The sequence below is a fragment of the Elgaria multicarinata genome, chromosome 20 (assembly GCF_023053635.1).
Source record: "Elgaria multicarinata webbii isolate HBS135686 ecotype San Diego chromosome 20, rElgMul1.1.pri, whole genome shotgun sequence".
NCBI classification, from domain to species: domain Eukaryota; kingdom Metazoa; phylum Chordata; class Lepidosauria; order Squamata; family Anguidae; genus Elgaria; species Elgaria multicarinata.
In genome coordinates this window covers 12,220,503-12,238,242 of record NC_086190.1, presented here as the reverse complement: position 1 = coordinate 12,238,242, position 17,740 = coordinate 12,220,503, and the positions used below count along the sequence as shown (strand labels likewise).

The 17,740-nt window shown below is 47.7% G+C and overlaps 1 protein-coding gene across 2 annotated transcripts in view; it reads right to left on the bottom strand.

Moving 5' to 3' along the window:
* Positions 1–17,371, bottom strand: part of LOC134411489 (Golgi integral membrane protein 4-like) — a 54,234-nt gene extending 36,863 nt beyond the window's left edge. The window contains exons 1-2 of one of the 2 annotated variants that reach the window (XM_063145320.1): positions 17,246–17,371; positions 16,362–16,953 (exon numbers count right to left, since the gene is read on the bottom strand). In XM_063145320.1, the coding sequence (XP_063001390.1) occupies positions 16,362–16,548 (187 nt within the window). In that variant the 5' untranslated portion in view covers positions 16,549–16,953; positions 17,246–17,371. The remainder of the gene's footprint in view (positions 1–16,361; positions 16,954–17,245) is intronic. The other variant, XM_063145319.1, reaches the window with a different exon arrangement.
* Between the last annotated feature and the right edge of the window lie 369 nt (positions 17,372–17,740).

Sequence of the window (17,740 nt, the reverse complement as noted above, 5' to 3'; positions counted from 1 at the left end):
GCACCCCCAATAAGCTTCAGGACAGCGCAAGTGACATCCCCTCACCAGGGCCGGTGCTACCATAGAGGCCACTCAGGCAGCCGCCTAGAGCGCCAAGGTAAGGGGGGCGCCGAACACCGCACCTGGAAGCCGCTCTCCCACAGCGGCTCTGATTATTATTATTATTATTATTATTATTATTATTATTTATTCATTTATATAGCACCATCAATGTACATGGTGCTGTACAGAGTAAAACAGTAAATAGCAAGACCCTGCCGCATAGGCTTACAATCTAATAAAATCATAGTAAAACAATAAGGAGGGGAAGAGAATGCAAACAGGCACTGGGTAGGGTAAGCAGGCACTGGGTAGGGTAAAACTAACAGTATAGAGTCCAAACAACATCAGGTTTTAAAAGCTTTAGGAAAAAGAAAAGTTTTTAGCTGAGCTTTAAAAGCTGCGATTGAGCTTGTAGATCTCAGATGTTCTGGAAGAGCGTTCCAGGCGTAAGGGGCAGCAGAAGAAAATGGACGAAGCCGAGCAAGGGAAGTAGAGACCCTTGGGCAGGTGAGAAACATGGCATCAGAGGAGCGAAGAGCACGAGCGGGGCAATAGTGTGAGATGAGAGAGGAGAGATAGGAAGGAGCTAGACAGTGAAAAGCTTTGAAGGTCAACAGGAGAAGTTTATATTGGATTCTGAAGTGAATTGGAAGCCAATGAAGAGATTTCAGAAGTGGAGTAACAAGATCAGAGCGGCGAGCCAAGAAGATGATCTTAGCGGCAGAGTAGTGGACCAAGACCAACGGACTGATGTGAGAAGAAGGAAGGCCAGTGAGAAGAAGGTTGCAGTAGTCCAGCCGAGAAATAACCAGTGCATGAACAAGCGTCTTGGCAGAAGAGACAGACAGAAATGATCGAATCCTAGCAATATATGATCGAATCCTGCCCCAGCGTCCTGGCTTTGCTTCGATTGGGCGCCCACCCAGCCGAAGCGAAGCCACGCCGGCCCCCCACTCCAGCATCCTGGCTTCGCTTTGGTTAGGTGGGCACCCAGCTGAAGCAAAGCCAGAATGCTGGGGGGGGGGGGCAGGCAGGCAGCTTTGGAACAGCGTGCCCGGAAGTTGCTCTCCCAGAGCGGCTTCTGTCTGGGCGCGCCGTTCCGAAGCCGCCCACCCCACCCCAGCATCCTGGCTTCGCTTCAGCTGGGCAGGTGAGATGGCACCCTGTGCCTAGGTAAGCTGAGGTGGGGGTGGGTGAAAGCAGCTCAACTGCCTAGGGCACAAAATAGTCTTGGACCGGCCCTGCCCCTCACACACACCACCGTGATGCAGCCCCCCTCCCCAACCACGCCCAGAGCTCACCTTGCCTAGGGTGCAAAATAGTCTGGTACCAGCCCTGGTCCTGACTCCCAAAGCTAGTTTGCTGTTGTCAGGTGGGATGATAGAGGATGCCCAATTTCCCTTGACTTTGTCTAGGCTCCTGATTTATTTATTTAGATAGAGATCTGTTTTTCATTTTACCCAAAAAGTAACAGGGAACACAGCACGCTGCAAAGCAATGTAGCTCCCTACACTTCTACACCATCTTTGTTTCCAAGAATACCTCTAGGAGTCCATGTGCTCCCCCAGAGGCATTCCTAGAAAATAAAAATGGTGGGCTTTGCCTTGTGTGGAGCGTCTTTTGGAGCAGAGAATTGTGGGTTCAAAAGTGTGGCTTTGTGCTTCAAAATCCCACATTTCAAATGAGGCCAAAATGGCAGGAGGCTCCTAGCCTATCTCCAGTGTTGAACTAAGGTTCAGCTGCCAGGTTGGCTTCTGCATGTGGAATGGGAAGTGCCATTTTGTCTTTTGCCTCAGGTGACTAAGATGAAATCAGTTGCGGGTTTCTCCATTTTGGGTAGAGCCTCCCAAATGCTTCAGATTAGAGCTTGGAAGGGCACAGGGATGTGCTGAAAATATCCTGCCCACTTTGCCCTAACTGTGTGTTGGAGGTGCTAGCTGATCCCAGGGCCAGCTCCCACTTTTTTTCCATATTAAAGGCCACATAAGACTTCAGATGGATTTTAGCTCCCCGCTGAGACAACATCTTCATATTAGAAGGCCTTCCCATGTCAGAGAACCCTAGGTTTAACTGGAGGCAGCAGGCAATAGCACAATGAAAAGGAAGTGTCCTAGAGCCACCATTTAAATTCCCCAAATATAAAAGTATAAAATAATAGAGGAGGTGCACTCGTGCACACACACACACACACACAATGGCTTATTAAGGAGTGAGCATTTCTAATGGCCATGGAGTCCTAACTTACTGTTGGTGGGAGGGAAACAGGAAGCTAGGGGGATGGAGGAATGAAATGGAGTATCTTAGAAGAGGGCAAAGTTCTAGCTAGCCAGCCATGAGTAGGAACACTCCTGTCCCATTATGTGTTCCCTTAAGACTTACCAGGGAAGCTGGCATTTGATGGCAGTCAAAACAAGGCAAGAAGAAAACAGGACCTTGGATAGTTCCAAGTGGGCCATGCTGGCTGCAATTCTCTTCTACTATAACAATAGGAAGATGTTGTCTCAGCAGGGAGCTAAAAGCCACCTGAAGCTTTATGTAGGCTGACAACACCTGCAGTCTGACCAGCTCTGCCCCTCCCCCGGAAGGGCTGACTGCACTGTTAAAGGGCCCTCACCTAATTTCACAGGCTGGGGAGATGGAGGTTCTCCTGGGGACTTATTCTCTGAGTCTAAGAACAAGGGCAAGGCTGTGTCTGTGATTTCGGGCTGTTACATCACAGTGTCCTCTGGCAGAGAGGGCTGCGAATAAAGCACTGACTGTCCTCCTCCAAGGAGTTATCCTGTACCTCTTCTCTGCATACTGGAATGTCTGAGGTCCAGGGCTATGGCAACTTCACGCTGCAACATTTTGTTGTAGTTTCCACCTAGTACTGATGATGATATTATTCAGTTTCCCTTCTGTTGGGAGATTCTCTTCCTCTGTCGGTCTAACTGCTTGACATCAATGAATTTAATGCAAAAAAACCCCAAAAAGATTGTGCGAGACACAGAACAGTGGTTTGCATCCCGTTCAAACAGGCAGGGAAGAGCAAAGCGACAAGATTACTTAGCTGGCTAGAGTCCCATCCAGCCAATCCAAGCAGCTACTAAAATGCCTCTTTCAAAACTCCCCCTGGAACAATAACAGGCAAAGTTGGGCTTCTTCTCTTTCCTAATGTTCCCAGCTACGCTGATGTGCCAGCAGACAACGGAGCAGAGCAGGAAAAACAGCCATTCCCCGCAGGCTTTCCACACAGCATTTTAAAACGTTTCTTCTCCCACCGTCTGCTTGCCATTTTGGATGAAATCGTCCTTCGAGGAGGAGAGAGAAAACAACCCGCTAGCCAAGAAAGAACAGGTCTGTGTGCTCAGGGAAAAAAAAAGACTCCGTGCTGCTCTCTCCTTGGTCTACCACTACAATGTTTTTTGGGAGGGGGGGGTTGACAAATGACTGTGGCCATCCTTCTCATAATCACATACAGTTGGAGGAGGACCTTTGAGGTCATCTAGTCCAGCCCGTAATTCATGCAAGGATCTTGTAACTGTAGCCTCCGTGATGGCATGTTCAAATCAGGGCTGGTCCTACCGTTAGGCAAAGTGAGACAACTGCTTCAGGTGGCAGATGTCGAGGGGGCAGGCAGTAGCAGCAAGGTATCAGAGGACAGAGTGGTCCTAACACTAGCCTGCTGTCCTCGGGTGCGTTGGAGGCTATTGTCCCGTTGTCAGGATTGAAGTAGAATCATAGAATCATAGAATAGCAGAGTTGGAAGGGGCCTACAAGGCCATCGAGTCCAACCCCCTGCTCAATGCAGGAATCCACCCTAAAGCATCCCTGACAGATGGTTGTCCAGCTGCCTCTTGAAGGCCTCTAGTGTGGGAGAGCCCACGACCTCCCTAGGTAGCTGATTCCACCGTCACACTGCTCTAACATACAGGAAGTTTTTCCTGATGTCCAGCCGGAATCTGGCTTCCTTTAACTTGAGCCCGTTATTCCGTGTCCTGCACTCTGGGAGGATCGAGAAGAGATCCTGGCCCTCCTCTGTGTGACAACCTTTTAAATATTTGAAGACCGCTATCATGTCTCCCCTCAATCTTCTCTTCTCCAGGCTAAACCTGCCCAGTTCTTTCAGTCTCTCTTCATAGGGCTTTGTTTCTAGACCTCTGATCATCCTGGTTGCCCTCTTCTGAACACTGAAAGATTAGACAGTCCAGTGGGCTTCTGTACATAAGAGTTGGGACTGGCTGCAAAATTAGGGTGACCCTATGAAAAGGAGGACAGGGCTCCTGTATCTTTAACAGTTGCATTGAAAAGGGAATTTCAGCAGGTGTCATTTGTATATATGGAGAACCTGGTGAAATTCCCTCTTCATCACAACAGTGCAGGAGTGACCAGATTTAAAAGAGGGCAGGGCACCTGCAGTTTTAACTGTTGTGATTGTGGAGGGACCCCAAAGGGTGGGTTCCCGTGGTTCGCTGAGTGGTGGTTAAAGACTCTTGGCTCAGCAATACTACAAATGAGAAGGATCTTGGAATTGTTGTAGATCACAAGCTGAATATGAGCCAACAGTGCGATATGGCTGCAAGAAAGGCCAATGCTATTTTGGGCTGCATTAATAGAAGTATAGCTTCCAAATCGCGTGAGGTACTGGTTCCTCTTTATTCGGCCCTGGTTAGGCCTCATCTAGAGTATTGCGTCCAGTTCTGGGCTCCACAATTCAAGAAGGACGCAGACAAGCTGGAGCGTGTTCAGAGGAGGGCAACCAGGATGATCAGAGGTCTGGAAACAGAAGAGTCCGGCTGAATCAGACCAAGGGTCCATCTAGTCCAGCACTCTGTTCCCACAGTGGCCAACCAGCCGTCGACCACCTGAGTTCAGTATTAGAGGGCGCTTTTACAGATGTGTGTGAGACAGAGTGAGAGGGAAAGAATTTTGAGATTTGACCAAGCCTTGCCTCATTCATTTTCAAGCTTGCCTGCCGGAGTTTTCTGTTAAGCGCCCAGCGCAGGCTCGGCCGCTTGGATTAGCGGACCTTGAAGGGTCTTCTCCTGCCCTGCTGTTCTATTCTAGGAAACTGTAGCCAGCTGGGAGAGCGGGGCGGTCCCTCCTGCCATAATTACCGGAATTGGCACTCGGCCCGAATTCCTGAGCTAACGGCTGGGTCCTGCACTAAAGCTAGCAAATATAAAAAAAACCCTTTGATTGTTGCAAAGGAGCAGTCCTCCTTACAAACCTTCCGTCTGAGATGGTTTTAGGATGCGGGGAAACAGGTGCCGTCCCTCCTCACATTTAATCCAGTGTGAGTTTGCTTCGTGTAGGGTGACCCTACGGAAAGGAGGACCGGGCTCCTGTACCTTTAACAGTTGTATAGAAAAGGGAGTTTCAGCAGGCGTCCTTTGTATGCATGCAGCATCTGGTGAAATTCCCTCCTGGGCTCCCCCTACATGACCCCCAAATTAGGCTGAGGGATGGAGGCTGTCCACAAAGTTAAGGTGATCTTATGGAAAGGAGGACAGGGCTCCTGTATCTTAAACAGTTGCATAGAAAAGGGAATTTCAGCAGGTGTCATTCGTATGCCTGCAGCATCTGGTGAAATTCCCTCTTCACCTCAACAGTTAAAGCTGCAGGAGCCCTGCCCTCTTTAGCTACAGTGACCAGACGTAAAAAGGGCAGGGCTTTTCGTTGTGGCTCCGCCCACCATGGGCATGCAGCGTGTTTCCTAGTCAAACAGGTTTTGCAGGTTTGGGGGGGATCAAAAGCCTACCGAACCTATTTTTTATTCGAGGCAAAAGAGAGCAAGGTGTACCTGCAGCGCCCGAATCTCTCTTCTAAACCGCTTTCGACGCTGAAGGTGGACACAAGGCCAACTTTTTCCATTTGCTGATTCCTGTGACTCTTAAAGTGACTAGCAACTGGTCTTTAAAAAAAAAGTACGGAGCAGAAAGTTGAAGTATAGGATCTTGAAATCTCCCTATGTCTAGGGCAAAGGCAGGTTGTTTAAACAGCCACCCGCCCCGAATAGTCACCGATGGAGACAGGCTATATACCCCTGACGCACGCCAGACTAAAATAGGAACATGATGTAGCTCACTCAAGAGTCAGCAAACCTGCTGTTTGGGAACAAGGAGAGGGGAGAAGATTGCAGAGAGTAATCTAGCCCTACATTCAATTCACGCCCAGAGGAGACTTGAAGACAATGGCTTCAAAAGCTATTGCCACGCTCTCTGCAATGTAGACTACGCCTTTTGCAACACAGGGACCGCACAACCCCCTTTGCCAGCAATGGCGTTCAAACGGAGGTTTCCGTAGGAACTAGAGACCCCCTCCCCACACCTCTGATTTGTTTTCATTTTCTAAAAAGCAAAAACTTTCTAGTCCTCATGCTTGGGAAAGCCATTTAGAAAATGCACCTGCAGCATCTCTTCCAAAGGCCATGCTGCGGGCAGGACTGTATCTTTCACAGCCCTCCATCATCGGCTTCCTTTGGTCTCTCTGTCCTGCTATATCCACGGCAAGCAAGGTGTGTCTGCCACAATTCCACAGAAGCCTGCCAGCCATAATTGAGGCTTCTGAGAAGCTCAGCTTTTGAAAAAGGAAAAAAAGAGGCACGTTTCTTGTCCATATGGTTGTGAGTGTAGAGTTGAACATGTGTAGGGTGACCCTATGGAAAGGAGGACAGGGCTCCTATACCTTTAACAGGGAATTTCAGCAGGTGTCATTTGTATGCATGCAGCACATGGTGAGATTCCCTCTTCATCACAACAGTCAAAGCTGCAGAAGCCCTGCCTAGCATGACCAGATACAAAAGAGGGCAGGGCTCCTGCAGCTTTAACTTTTGTGATCAAGAGGGAATTTCACCTGGTGCTGCATGCCTACAAATGACACTTGCTTGCAATTCCCTTTTCTATACAACTGTTAAAGAGCCCTGTCCTCCTTTCCATAGGGTCACCCTTAAACATGTGTGAGCAATACCTGCTAAAATCTCAGTGGGTGGAGAAGGGATAGTGGAAGACTGCAGTGATTGGGGACAGGGATTTATTCATTTATTTAATTGATTTGTACACTGCCTTTCCATCAAGATAATGTCTGGCCCCTCCTAATGACTAGGAAAATGAGAAGAGGGGAATTATGCAAGACAGCAAGTTGAAATGCTACAAGACAAAAGAAAAATCATGCCAATTTGAACTTGCAAAGGTAGTAACAAGGGTTACTATTAAAGTTTTGGTTTACTTGTTTTATTTCCAAGTTGTTGTTTTTAAAATAAAATAATAATAATAAATCTGTATTTTTCCATCTCTTTTATTCATGTATATATTTTTCCATCTCTTTTATTCATATTAAGTTTGAAAAAACATGTAGCTCGCTTGATTTTTGGAATAAAAAACAACTCGTCGGTTGGCTTAACTTGCATAATTTGGGCAGGGGGCAGAATTCACTTAACATGCATAATTGTTGCAGATTGCAGAATTCACATGGTCTCAATGCCGAACTGAACTTCGGCGTGTATTTATTTTTTTAGCATAATGTACTCGCAGCCTTGCCCATTTTGAAACCAAAGACTTTGCCATGGGAAGCAACAAAGAGCCTCTGAGAATGTACAGAGTGCCTTTTACTTGCCATCACGTTTCCACTATCAGAGCCTGCTAAAAGGCAGCGTTTTGAGCATACAAGGATCCATCTATCCCAGTGCTATTTAATACGACTGACATCAAAGATGTTAATTCCCATGAAAAGTACTGGAGATACTTTTAAAGGAGATGCCAGAAACTGAATTAGGGACCACCAATAAGCAAAGCCTGCAGTTCACCGCTGAGCCAGGTTTCCACTCCAAAAGGTGCATTTTCTAGGAATTCTTGGACTGATCAAGAGCTCAAATTGAAAGCCATGTAACGTTTTTTAACTCCTTTTCCAGAAACCCAAGCAGAACATACCATGTACCGTATTTCTTCGATTCTAAGACACATTTCCCCCCCCCCATATAAACATCTCTAAAAACGGGGTGCGTCTTAGAATCGCGGGTGCGCTTATTATTTCTTAGAATCAAAGCTTTTTTTTCTTCTGTTGGTGGTACTGAAATTAGTGTGCGTCTTACAATCGATGGCGTCTTAGAATTGGAGAAATACAGTAGATTACAATTCCGACAGCACCGTGGCTTCCCCACAAGGAATTCTGGAAGCTAAAGAAGAGCTCAGCTGGGGTAGACCAAATTAGTCTAACCCAACTTTGTCTTGCAGTGTAGACCTGTTGTTAACCTGTGAGCTGTAACGAGTTAAATCAGAATGTTTTATGATTTAAGTCACTTTGCTCCAATGCGGCCACAGAGGCCTGAAAAATCTCTGTTGAGTCCTAGAATCATAGAATAGTAGAGTTGGAAGGGGCCTACAAGGCCATTGAGTCCAACCCCCTGCTCAATGCAGGAATTCACCTCAAAGCATCCCTCAAAGCATTGTCCAGCTGCCTCTTGAAGGTCTCTAGTGTGGGAGAGCCCACAACCTCCCTAGGCAACTGGTTCCATTGTCGTACTGCTCTAACAGTCAGAACGTTTTTCCTGATGTCCAGCCGGAATCTGGCTTCCTTTAACTTGAGCCCGTTATTCCGTGTCCTGCACTCTGGGAGGATCGAGAAGAGATCCTGGCCCTCCTCTGTGTGACAACCTTTCAAGTATTTGAAGAGGGCTATCATGTCTCCCCTCAATCTTCTCTTCCATTTTATTTATTTATTTTATTTATTACATTTTTTATACCGCCCAATAGCCGAAGCTCTCCAGGCTAAACATGCCCAGTTCTTCCAGTCTCTCCTCATAGGGCTTTGTTTCCGGATCCCTGATCATCCTGGTCGCCCTCCTCTGAACACGCTCCAGCTTCTCTGCGTCCTTCTTGAATTGTGGAGCCCAGAAATGGACGCAATACTCTAAATGAGGGCTAAACAGGGCCGAATAGAGAGGAACCAGTACCCCCTGATCATTCTCGCTGCCATCCTCTGAACCCCCGCCTGCTTAAGAACATTAGAAGTGCCATACTGGATCAGACCAAGGGTCCATCTAGTCCAGCACTCTGTTCACACAGTGGCCAGCCAACCATTGGCCAGGGATGAACAAGCAGGACATGGTGCAACAGCACCCTCCCACCCATGTTCCCCAGCAACTGGTGCACACAGGCTTACTTCCTCGAATACTGGAGATAGCACACCACCATCAGGGCTAGTAGCCATGGATCGCTTTCGCCTCCAGGAATTTATCCAACCCCCTTTTAAAGCCATCCAAATGGTGGCCGCCACCACATCTTGTGGTAGTGAGTTCCATAATTTATCTTGTCTGCATCTTTCTCATCTAGAATAAGGACAGCCAATTTTGTTCTTCTCAGCAGGCCAGGGGCTGGGCGGGTATTTTGCTATGGAGACTGACCAGTAAGGGTTTCACAGTTATGGAGCATGTGTACCTTGCTCATAGAATTACTTACAAGCATGTATGTTTGGAGAAGGGCTTTAGCTCAGTGGTGACGCACCTGCTTTGCCCGCAACAGGTTTCAGGTTCAATCCCCGGCATCTCCAGAAAGGGCTCCCCTCCCACACAGTCCAAAAAATAAAAACATGTCAAAAATCCTGGAGGGCAGCTACTGATCAGTACGTTCAATATTGGGCTAGATGATTTGATAATGCAGCTTCTGAGGTTCCTAAGCAACGTTACAAATGTCAGTGACATGGCCCCACTGGAGGCATCCTCAGAGGAGGAACTGGGGCACCCCAGATCAGGTACTGTCACCAGACCGGGAGGAGCCTGGGCCTGCGGAAGTGATGGTGGCATGTCCATCCCCATCAGGAGAAGAGAATTCTGCCTCTGAAGGATGAACAACCCCCTGGCCCGCAGGAGTGTCATCACCTCAAGAGATAGACCAGTAGGATTCCAGTGACAAGGTGTGCTTGCATGCCTAGAAGGACTCCTCAAGAGTAAGTGACTCCTCAGGAGTAGGGCTCTGAACAGGGGAACTCTTGATTGCTGCGGCTGAGCTCCGAGTGGGGCTCACCAGGTTTTGGGGTCAAAAGCCTTCACTGTAGACCTAGCCAGTGCTGGAACAACATTGTTAAGCACAAGAGCTGATGAACAATGTTGTTCCAGCACTGGCAAGGTCTACAGTGCAGGCTTCTGACAACGCAAATCACAACGCAAGGTCTGGAAAGCAAGGAAGAAGGCACAAGAGCTGATATCCAGATCTTGCGTTGTGGTTGCCCTTCCTTGCTACTGACCCTTGGACTTCTTATCCTGGGTTGTGTATGGTAACTGACTGATTAAATCTGCTTTGATGTTTGCTTCTATCTGGATCATGCCTGCCTTTGCGTGATCCCATCCTGGACTGGAACTTTTGTGCAATACCATCTGCTTGCTTTATTGCCTTGCCTTTTGGACTGCCCTGTAATTTGCCCTAATGCTGGGTCCGGTTCAACCAATGCAGGACCGTCAGGAAAGCAACTCAGCATTAAAATGTGGGATATGATCCTTACAGCTCACAATTTTGTTTTCCGTTTGTACACTGGCAGAACCATCACCAGACTTTGGAGCATGCCTGGATTAAAACGTGAGAAGGGGCAGAAAAAAGGTGCCCGGGGGTCAGATCCTTGTCCCTCACCCAACAACTGTGAATGGCTGCGATTCGCTGTCACTGTCTGTACTTCCTGCATTTCAGAATGGCTGCGGTTCGCTGTCACTGTCTGTACTTAATGCATTTCAGAATGGCTGCGGTTCGCTGTCACTGTCTGTACTTTCTGCATTTTAGAATGGCTGCAGTTCGCTGTCACTGTCTGTACTTCCTGCATTTCAGAATGGCTGCGGTTCGCTGTCACTGTCTGTACTTCCTGCATTTTAGAATGGCTGCGGTTCGCTGTCACTGTCTGTACTTCCTGCATTTCAGAATAGCTGCGGTTCACTGTCACTGTCTGTACTTCCTGCATTTTAGAATGTCTGCGTTTCGCTGTCACTGTCTGTACTTCCTGCATTTCAGAATGGCTGCGGTTCGCTGTCACTGTCTGTACTTCCTGCATTTCAGAATGGCTGCGGTTCGCTGTCACTGTCTGTACTTCCTGCATTTTAGAATGGCTGCGGTTCGCTGTCACTGTCTGTACTTCCTGCATTTCAGAATAGCTGCGGTTCACTGTCACTGTCTGTACTTCCTGCATTTTAGAATGGCTGCGGTTCGCTGTCACTGTCTGTACTTCCTGCATTTCAGAATGGCTGCGGTTCGCTGTCACTGGCTGTACTTCCTGCATTTCAGAATGGCTGCGGTTCGCTGTCACTGTCTGTACTTTCTGCATTTCAGAATGGCTGCAGTTCGCTGTCACTGTCTGTACTTTCTGCATTTCAGAATGGCTGCGGTTCGCTGTCACTGTCTGTACTTCCTGCATTTCAGAATGGCTGCGGTTCGCTGTCACTGTCTACACTTCCTGCATTTCAGAATGGCTGCGGTTCGCTGTTACTGTCTGTACTTTCTGCATTTCGGCTCCCTCTGACGTTGCTGTTTACTGTTCCATTCTCTCAATTGTGTGCATACATATACTTGTAACTCTGGATAACACTTCCTGCATCTGATGAAGTGGGCTGAAGTTCACCAAAGCTTAGGTCATAATAAATGTGTTATCTCTTAAGGTGCCGAAAGTCTCTTTGTTAGATGTGTTGCAACAACAGGCTATCACGGCTCTCCTGCTGGAAACAATAAAACCCGTTGACTTCCTTCCATTCATAATTTTTGGCCACGGCCCTGACTCAGTTCTCCTGACGTCCAAGCTTTGGAAGGGAGACTGCATGTTTTGTAGGACGGTGGGGTGCAGATAATGAAAACCAAACCCATTCGCTGCTTCTGGTGTGTATAAACTCTCCGCTAATCTCTCTAGCTGGTCCAGCAAAAGCCATTTCCCTTTTGCTCCCAGGGGTGGGCCCTGGAGTCGATATCAGCTGAAAAAGCAAGGATTTGCATTGCCAAGGCTTTACGTGAGCTCTCCTCTCGTGCATTTTTTTAAAAAAACAACCCCACCCCCCGTGTTTTCTCACTATACTCCATTATACGGTATTGCATCTTTGTGGTCAGCTTGCTGTCCTTCGAAGGCAGCTTATAATTTTTTTAAATAAATCTGCAGCCAAGGTGGAAAAGCTGATCAATTTTGCTTGCTAAATTCAAAAGCACACACACCCCATTAAAGGCAAAAGAAAAGACAGGTTCTCCAATTTCTGGGGACATTATGCAATTCTAGCCAGGCAAACCCACGCCGCTCTCAGCCGGGCACTATGGAGATGACAGAGGCCTACCTTCTAGGGCTGTTGTAAGGATTACCGAGATCATATAGGACTTATTTATACGTGAAGCCTTTGGAACGCTGGTTTACACGCACATTTTGTGAGGCTGTTTAGTGATAGGCGTTGAATTCACCTTGTGACCCCAAGGGAGCGAATTCAAATCCCACCTCCATCCTTATTGGGGCCTTTAGTAACTTCAGCTTTAAAACATATGGCTTAGGGCAAGGTTAGGGGGAGGATTTTGTGGGGGGGAGGACAGTGCTAGAGCACCTGTTGTGCGTGCAGAAAGTACCTGGCTCAATTCCTGACCTCTCCAGGTAGGACAAGTGAAAACACCCGAGTTGCTGCCAATCAATGAGCAAGAAAAACCTATCTCTCATCATATTAGAACCCTAAGGGGTCATCCCAAGAAGCCGATTGGTGGGAGATTCAGGACAGATCAAAGAAAGGACATCTTCAAATGGAGCAGAGTTTAACTATGGAATTCGCTAACACAAGGTATAGTGATGGCCACCAGTGCGATATTCTCTGGCTGGCTACTGCTGGACTAGATTGAGGCTGGGGAATAGTTGTGGACATAGACAAATGGGCTCAAGTGACAGGAAGCCAGATTCCAGCTGGAGATCAGGAAAAACTTCCTGACTGTTAGAGCAGGATGACGATGGTCGTCCTGCAATGACCCAGGGAGGTTGTGGGCTCTCCCACACTAGAGGCCTTAAAGGTACAGCTGGACAGTCCTCTGTGAGGGATGCTTTGAGGTGGATTCCTGCATTGAGCAGGGGGTTGGACTCTATGGCCTTAGAGGCCCCTTCCAACTCTACTATTCAATGACCCAGGGAGGTTGTGGGCTCTCCCACACTAGAGGCCTTCAAGGTACAGCTGGACAACCCTCTGGGAGGGATGCTTTAAGGTGGATTCCTGCATTGAGCAGGGGGTTGGACTCGATGGCCTTAGAGACCCCTTACAACTCCACCATTCTATGATTCTTCAGGTGTTGTTTAACTACAACTGCCATCAGCCCCTAGCCAGCATTAAATCCCTACATAGTTTGGGTCCAGGCTACTTGCAAGATCGCCTTCTCCCATACAATCCGCCCTGCACACTCAGGTCCTCTGGGAAGAATCTACTTCAGCTAGCAAAAACCAGATTAACAAGTGTTACCCAGAGGACCTTCTCTTCTGCTGCTCCCAGACTGTGGAATGGCCTACTGACAGTCTTTTAGAATTTTTAAAAAAGCAATAAAGACTGATCTATTCCGGCAGGCCTATCCAGTGAAATTTTAGAATGTTTTAAGGGTGTTTTAAAGATGTTTGAAGCATGTATGGTATGTTTTTAATGTGTATTTTATATCATGTTTTTATACTGTTGGTTTTATACTTTGAATGGTTTTCGTTTTTGTGAACCGCCCAAGGAGCTTTGGCTATTGGGCGTTATAAAGATGTAATAAATAAATAAATAAAATAAACATTGCAAGTGGCAGGGGATTATGGGTCCACACTTTCCCCATCCCTGGACTGATGAATCTGTTGGTCTGATCCAACACGCCGTTTCTTCTGCACTGATAAAAGAACCCCGATAAATCCATGGTGCTTAGTCGTGGCAACACCAAGGATCAACTTCCATCCAGTCCAGAGGCCGCGTAACTCTGGATCCCAGATGGAATTAAATAAAGAAAAGTTTTAAATAAATACATGACCTGCTTCTTGTAGGCTTCTTGGAAGCATTTCATTGGCTGTGCAAAACAGGACGCTGGACTTGGTAGTCCGTGAGCCTGGTCTGGAAGGGTCCTCCTTAATATTCTCATGCCTACATGTGCCATGATAGGGATGTATGGATCTCGTTAAATCCATTCCATCTGAGTTTTGCACACTGTCCAGTGTCTTAATGGAGTTGGGGTTTGTCTTTATTAATGGAGTTGGGTTCTGTTTTAACCAGAATTTCATTTTTGCGCACGTGAGCTTTAACACTCATGCACAGGAATGTCGATACGCACGTGATGGGCTGATGTATGTTAGTCAAGGCGAATTAGTGCAAAAACTGGTCCATAAATCTGCATGACGTGGAAAAAGCTGGTGCTTTGCAGAATCCGCAGCAGGAATTCATCAAATTACAAACTCTTTGGCCTCCAATGGCAGATTCCATCACCACCCCTAGCTATGACAACTCACACATGTATACTAGCACCAAGAATGAGGTCTGAGCTGCCTTTCCAAACCAGAGACAGAGATCAGAATCATAGAATAGCAGAGCTGGAAGGGGCCTACAAGGCCATCGAGTCCAACCCCCTGCTCAATGCAGGAATCCACCCTAAAGCATCCCTGACAGATGGTTGTCCAGCTGTCTCTTGAATGCCTCTAGTGTGGGAGAGCCCACAACTTCCCTAGGTAACTGATTCTATTGTCGTACTGCTCTAACAGTCAGGAAGTTTTTCCTGATGTCCAGCTGGAATCTGGCTTCCCTTAACTTGAGCCCGTTATTCCGTGTCCTGCACTCTCGGAGGATCGAGAAGAGATCCTGACCCTCCTCTGTGTGACAACCTTTTAAGTATTTGAAGAGTGCTATCATGTCTCCCCTCAATCTCCTCTTCTCCAGGCTAAACCTGCCAAGTTCTTTCAGTCTCTCTTCATAGGGCTTTGTTTCCAAACCCCTGATCATCCTGGTTGCCCTCCTCTGAACATGCTCCAGCTTGTCTGCGTCCTTCTTGAATTGTGGAGCCCAGAAATGGACGCAATACTCTAGATGAGGCCTAACCAGGGCCGAATAGAGAGGAACCAGTACCTCACGTGATTTGGAAGCTATACTTCTATTAATGCAACCCAAAATAGCATTGGCCTTTCTTGCAGCCATATCGCACTGTTGGCTCATATTCAGCTTGCAATCTACAACAGTTCCAAGATCCTTCTCGATTGTAGTATTGCTGAGCCAAGTATCCCCCATCTTGTAACTGTGCATTTGGTTTCTATTTCCTAAAGAAAGGTGTGTTGACGTCATACGGATGTAGGCCTTCGCCCAGGTTAGATTATATGTGGATATAGGCAGGCATTGTCGATCCCATCCTTCTCCAACCTGGTGCCCTCCAGATGTTTTCGACTACAGCGTGAGAGCCAGTGTGGTATAATAGCTAAAGTGTCAGACTGGGTGTCATGAAATCCGGGTTCTAGTCCCCACTTTTATACTGCCTGTTTGGTGCATTCTCTTCACCTTCTTATTGTTTTATTATGATTTTATTAGAATGTAAGACTATGCGGCAGGGTCTTGCTATTTACTGTTTTACTCTGTACAGCACCATGTACATTGATGGTGCTATATAAATAAATAATAATAATAATAATAATAATAATAATAATAATAACAATAATAGGTAACTCTGGGCCAGTCACAGACTCTCAGCCCAGCCTACCTCGCAGGGTGGTTGTTGTGAGGATAAAATGGAGAGGAGGAGGACTACACCCACTGCCTTGGGTCTCTTGGGAGGAAAAAGTCAGGATATAAATACTGTAAACAAATAAAACTCCCGTCTGTCCCCACCAGCATGGCTATTGGTCAGGGGTGCTGAGAGCTGAGCTGTCATCCGAAACATCTGGAAGGCACCAGGTTGGGGAATGACAGCTGAGAGTCATTTGGCTAAGTCGCTTTTGACCCAGTTCAGGACTTACTGGGAAATATCTGGGCATAGGGTGACCCTATGGAAAGGAGGACAGGGGCTCCTGTGTCTTTTCACAGTTGCATAGAAAAAGGACATTTCAGCAGGTGTCATTTGTATGCATGCAGCACCTGGTGAGATTCCCTCTTCATCCCAACAGTCAAAGCTGCAGGAGCCCTGCCCTCTTGACCAGACACGAAAGAAGGGAGGGCTTCTGCAGCTTTAACTGTTGTGATGGAGAGAGGATTTCACCGGGGGCTGCACATACACAAATGACACCTGCTGAAATGTCCTTTTCTACGCAGCTGTTAAAGGCACAAGAGCCCCTGTCCTCCTTTCCATAGAGTCACCCTATCTGGGCAGATAACGCCATGTGGACACCCGACAACTAACCAGACAAACCAAGGATGAGCCGCTCACCTTGCAGTTGGGCCGAAAGTGTTTCTTGTTGATGCTTGTACTTGGAAGCCAATGCCTCGGACGCCTTTACCTTCTGCTGGAGGTGGTTGTACAGAAACCCTCCCGAACCCAGGCAGGCCAACGCCACGAGACAAAACCCTGTTTGCAAAAGGCCTTTTTGCCGCCTGGTGCACATCCCAGTTCCCATGCCTTGCCAAAAAAAATTAATTAAAAAAAATCAACTTTTTTCTCTCCTGTTATTTCTTCACCACTGTACCATCTGGTCCGGATTTCGCACACGATACCTTTTCCCCCTACCAATCTGTGAAAATCCCCTTTAAACTCCTCCAGATAGGAGATCTTTCCTCTTCAAAGAACCAGGCTAGCTTTACAGTCCTCATAGTCTGTGTCAATTCAAAAGGAAAGGCTTTTCTCTCTTGCTTTCTCCAGCCCAGAAATGCTCTCCCTTGAACAACTTTAAACCAAATCCGAAGGCTTTTTCTTCTAGAAGTTCTAGGCTTCTCTGCCTCCTGTGCTTTCCTCTCCTTAAGTCCAGGTGTGCGCGCGAATGAAGCAGGAGAAACTTTTTTTCCTTAACTTCCTTTTCCTTGCGCTGCAGAGGAAGAAAAAGAGAATTTAAAGCCACACACACACACACACACCCCAAAAGTTTCTTGGCTCTCGGAAGAGTTCCCATGCCCTTCCTTTCCACCCTCAAACCGGGAAAAGAAATATATTTAATATTTACAAAGCGATTGGGTGGGTGCGGGGCGCTTTGGGGGTTGATCCACCACCACCACCCGCCCGCTTTTCCCCTAAATTTGCAACCGTTAGCAACAGAGGCAGGCCAACAGCGTTCCCAAGGGAAGCGTGAAATTGACGAGGAAATTGACCAGGAAACTGACCACGCGATCCGCTGCAAAAGAGATACAAAATCCGGTTCCACCGCCACCACGCCTCCCAGTCCAGTATGGGCAACTTGAAATGATAGCTGGGGGGTGTGGGTGGGGGTGAGAGAGAGAGAGGCAAGAGGAAGCGGGGGAAACAGTTTTGCGATTTGGAGAGGGAGGGAGAGAGGGAGGGAGAGGCAGGTTTATGGCAGAAAGATGCGGAGGTAGGCGGAGCTGAACTAGGAAGGAAAGGGGAGGCATTTGGAGCATCAGAAAAAGGGGATGGACGGTGGAGGGCTCGAAGAGGGGAGGGGAGGGGAGGGGACACGACGGCAGCAGCATCTCCAAAACAGCGATCGCAATCCCGCGTGGCGCGGAGCGCGAGGGACGTGCGAATTTACCACGCGCGCTTCCTCGGCCAGCAAGCCCCGTTTGGACGCCGTTTTGGACTCTGGTGTCCGCTGGATCGGGCTGTAAACCGAACCCGCCCCGAATATGGCTCCGACTCAG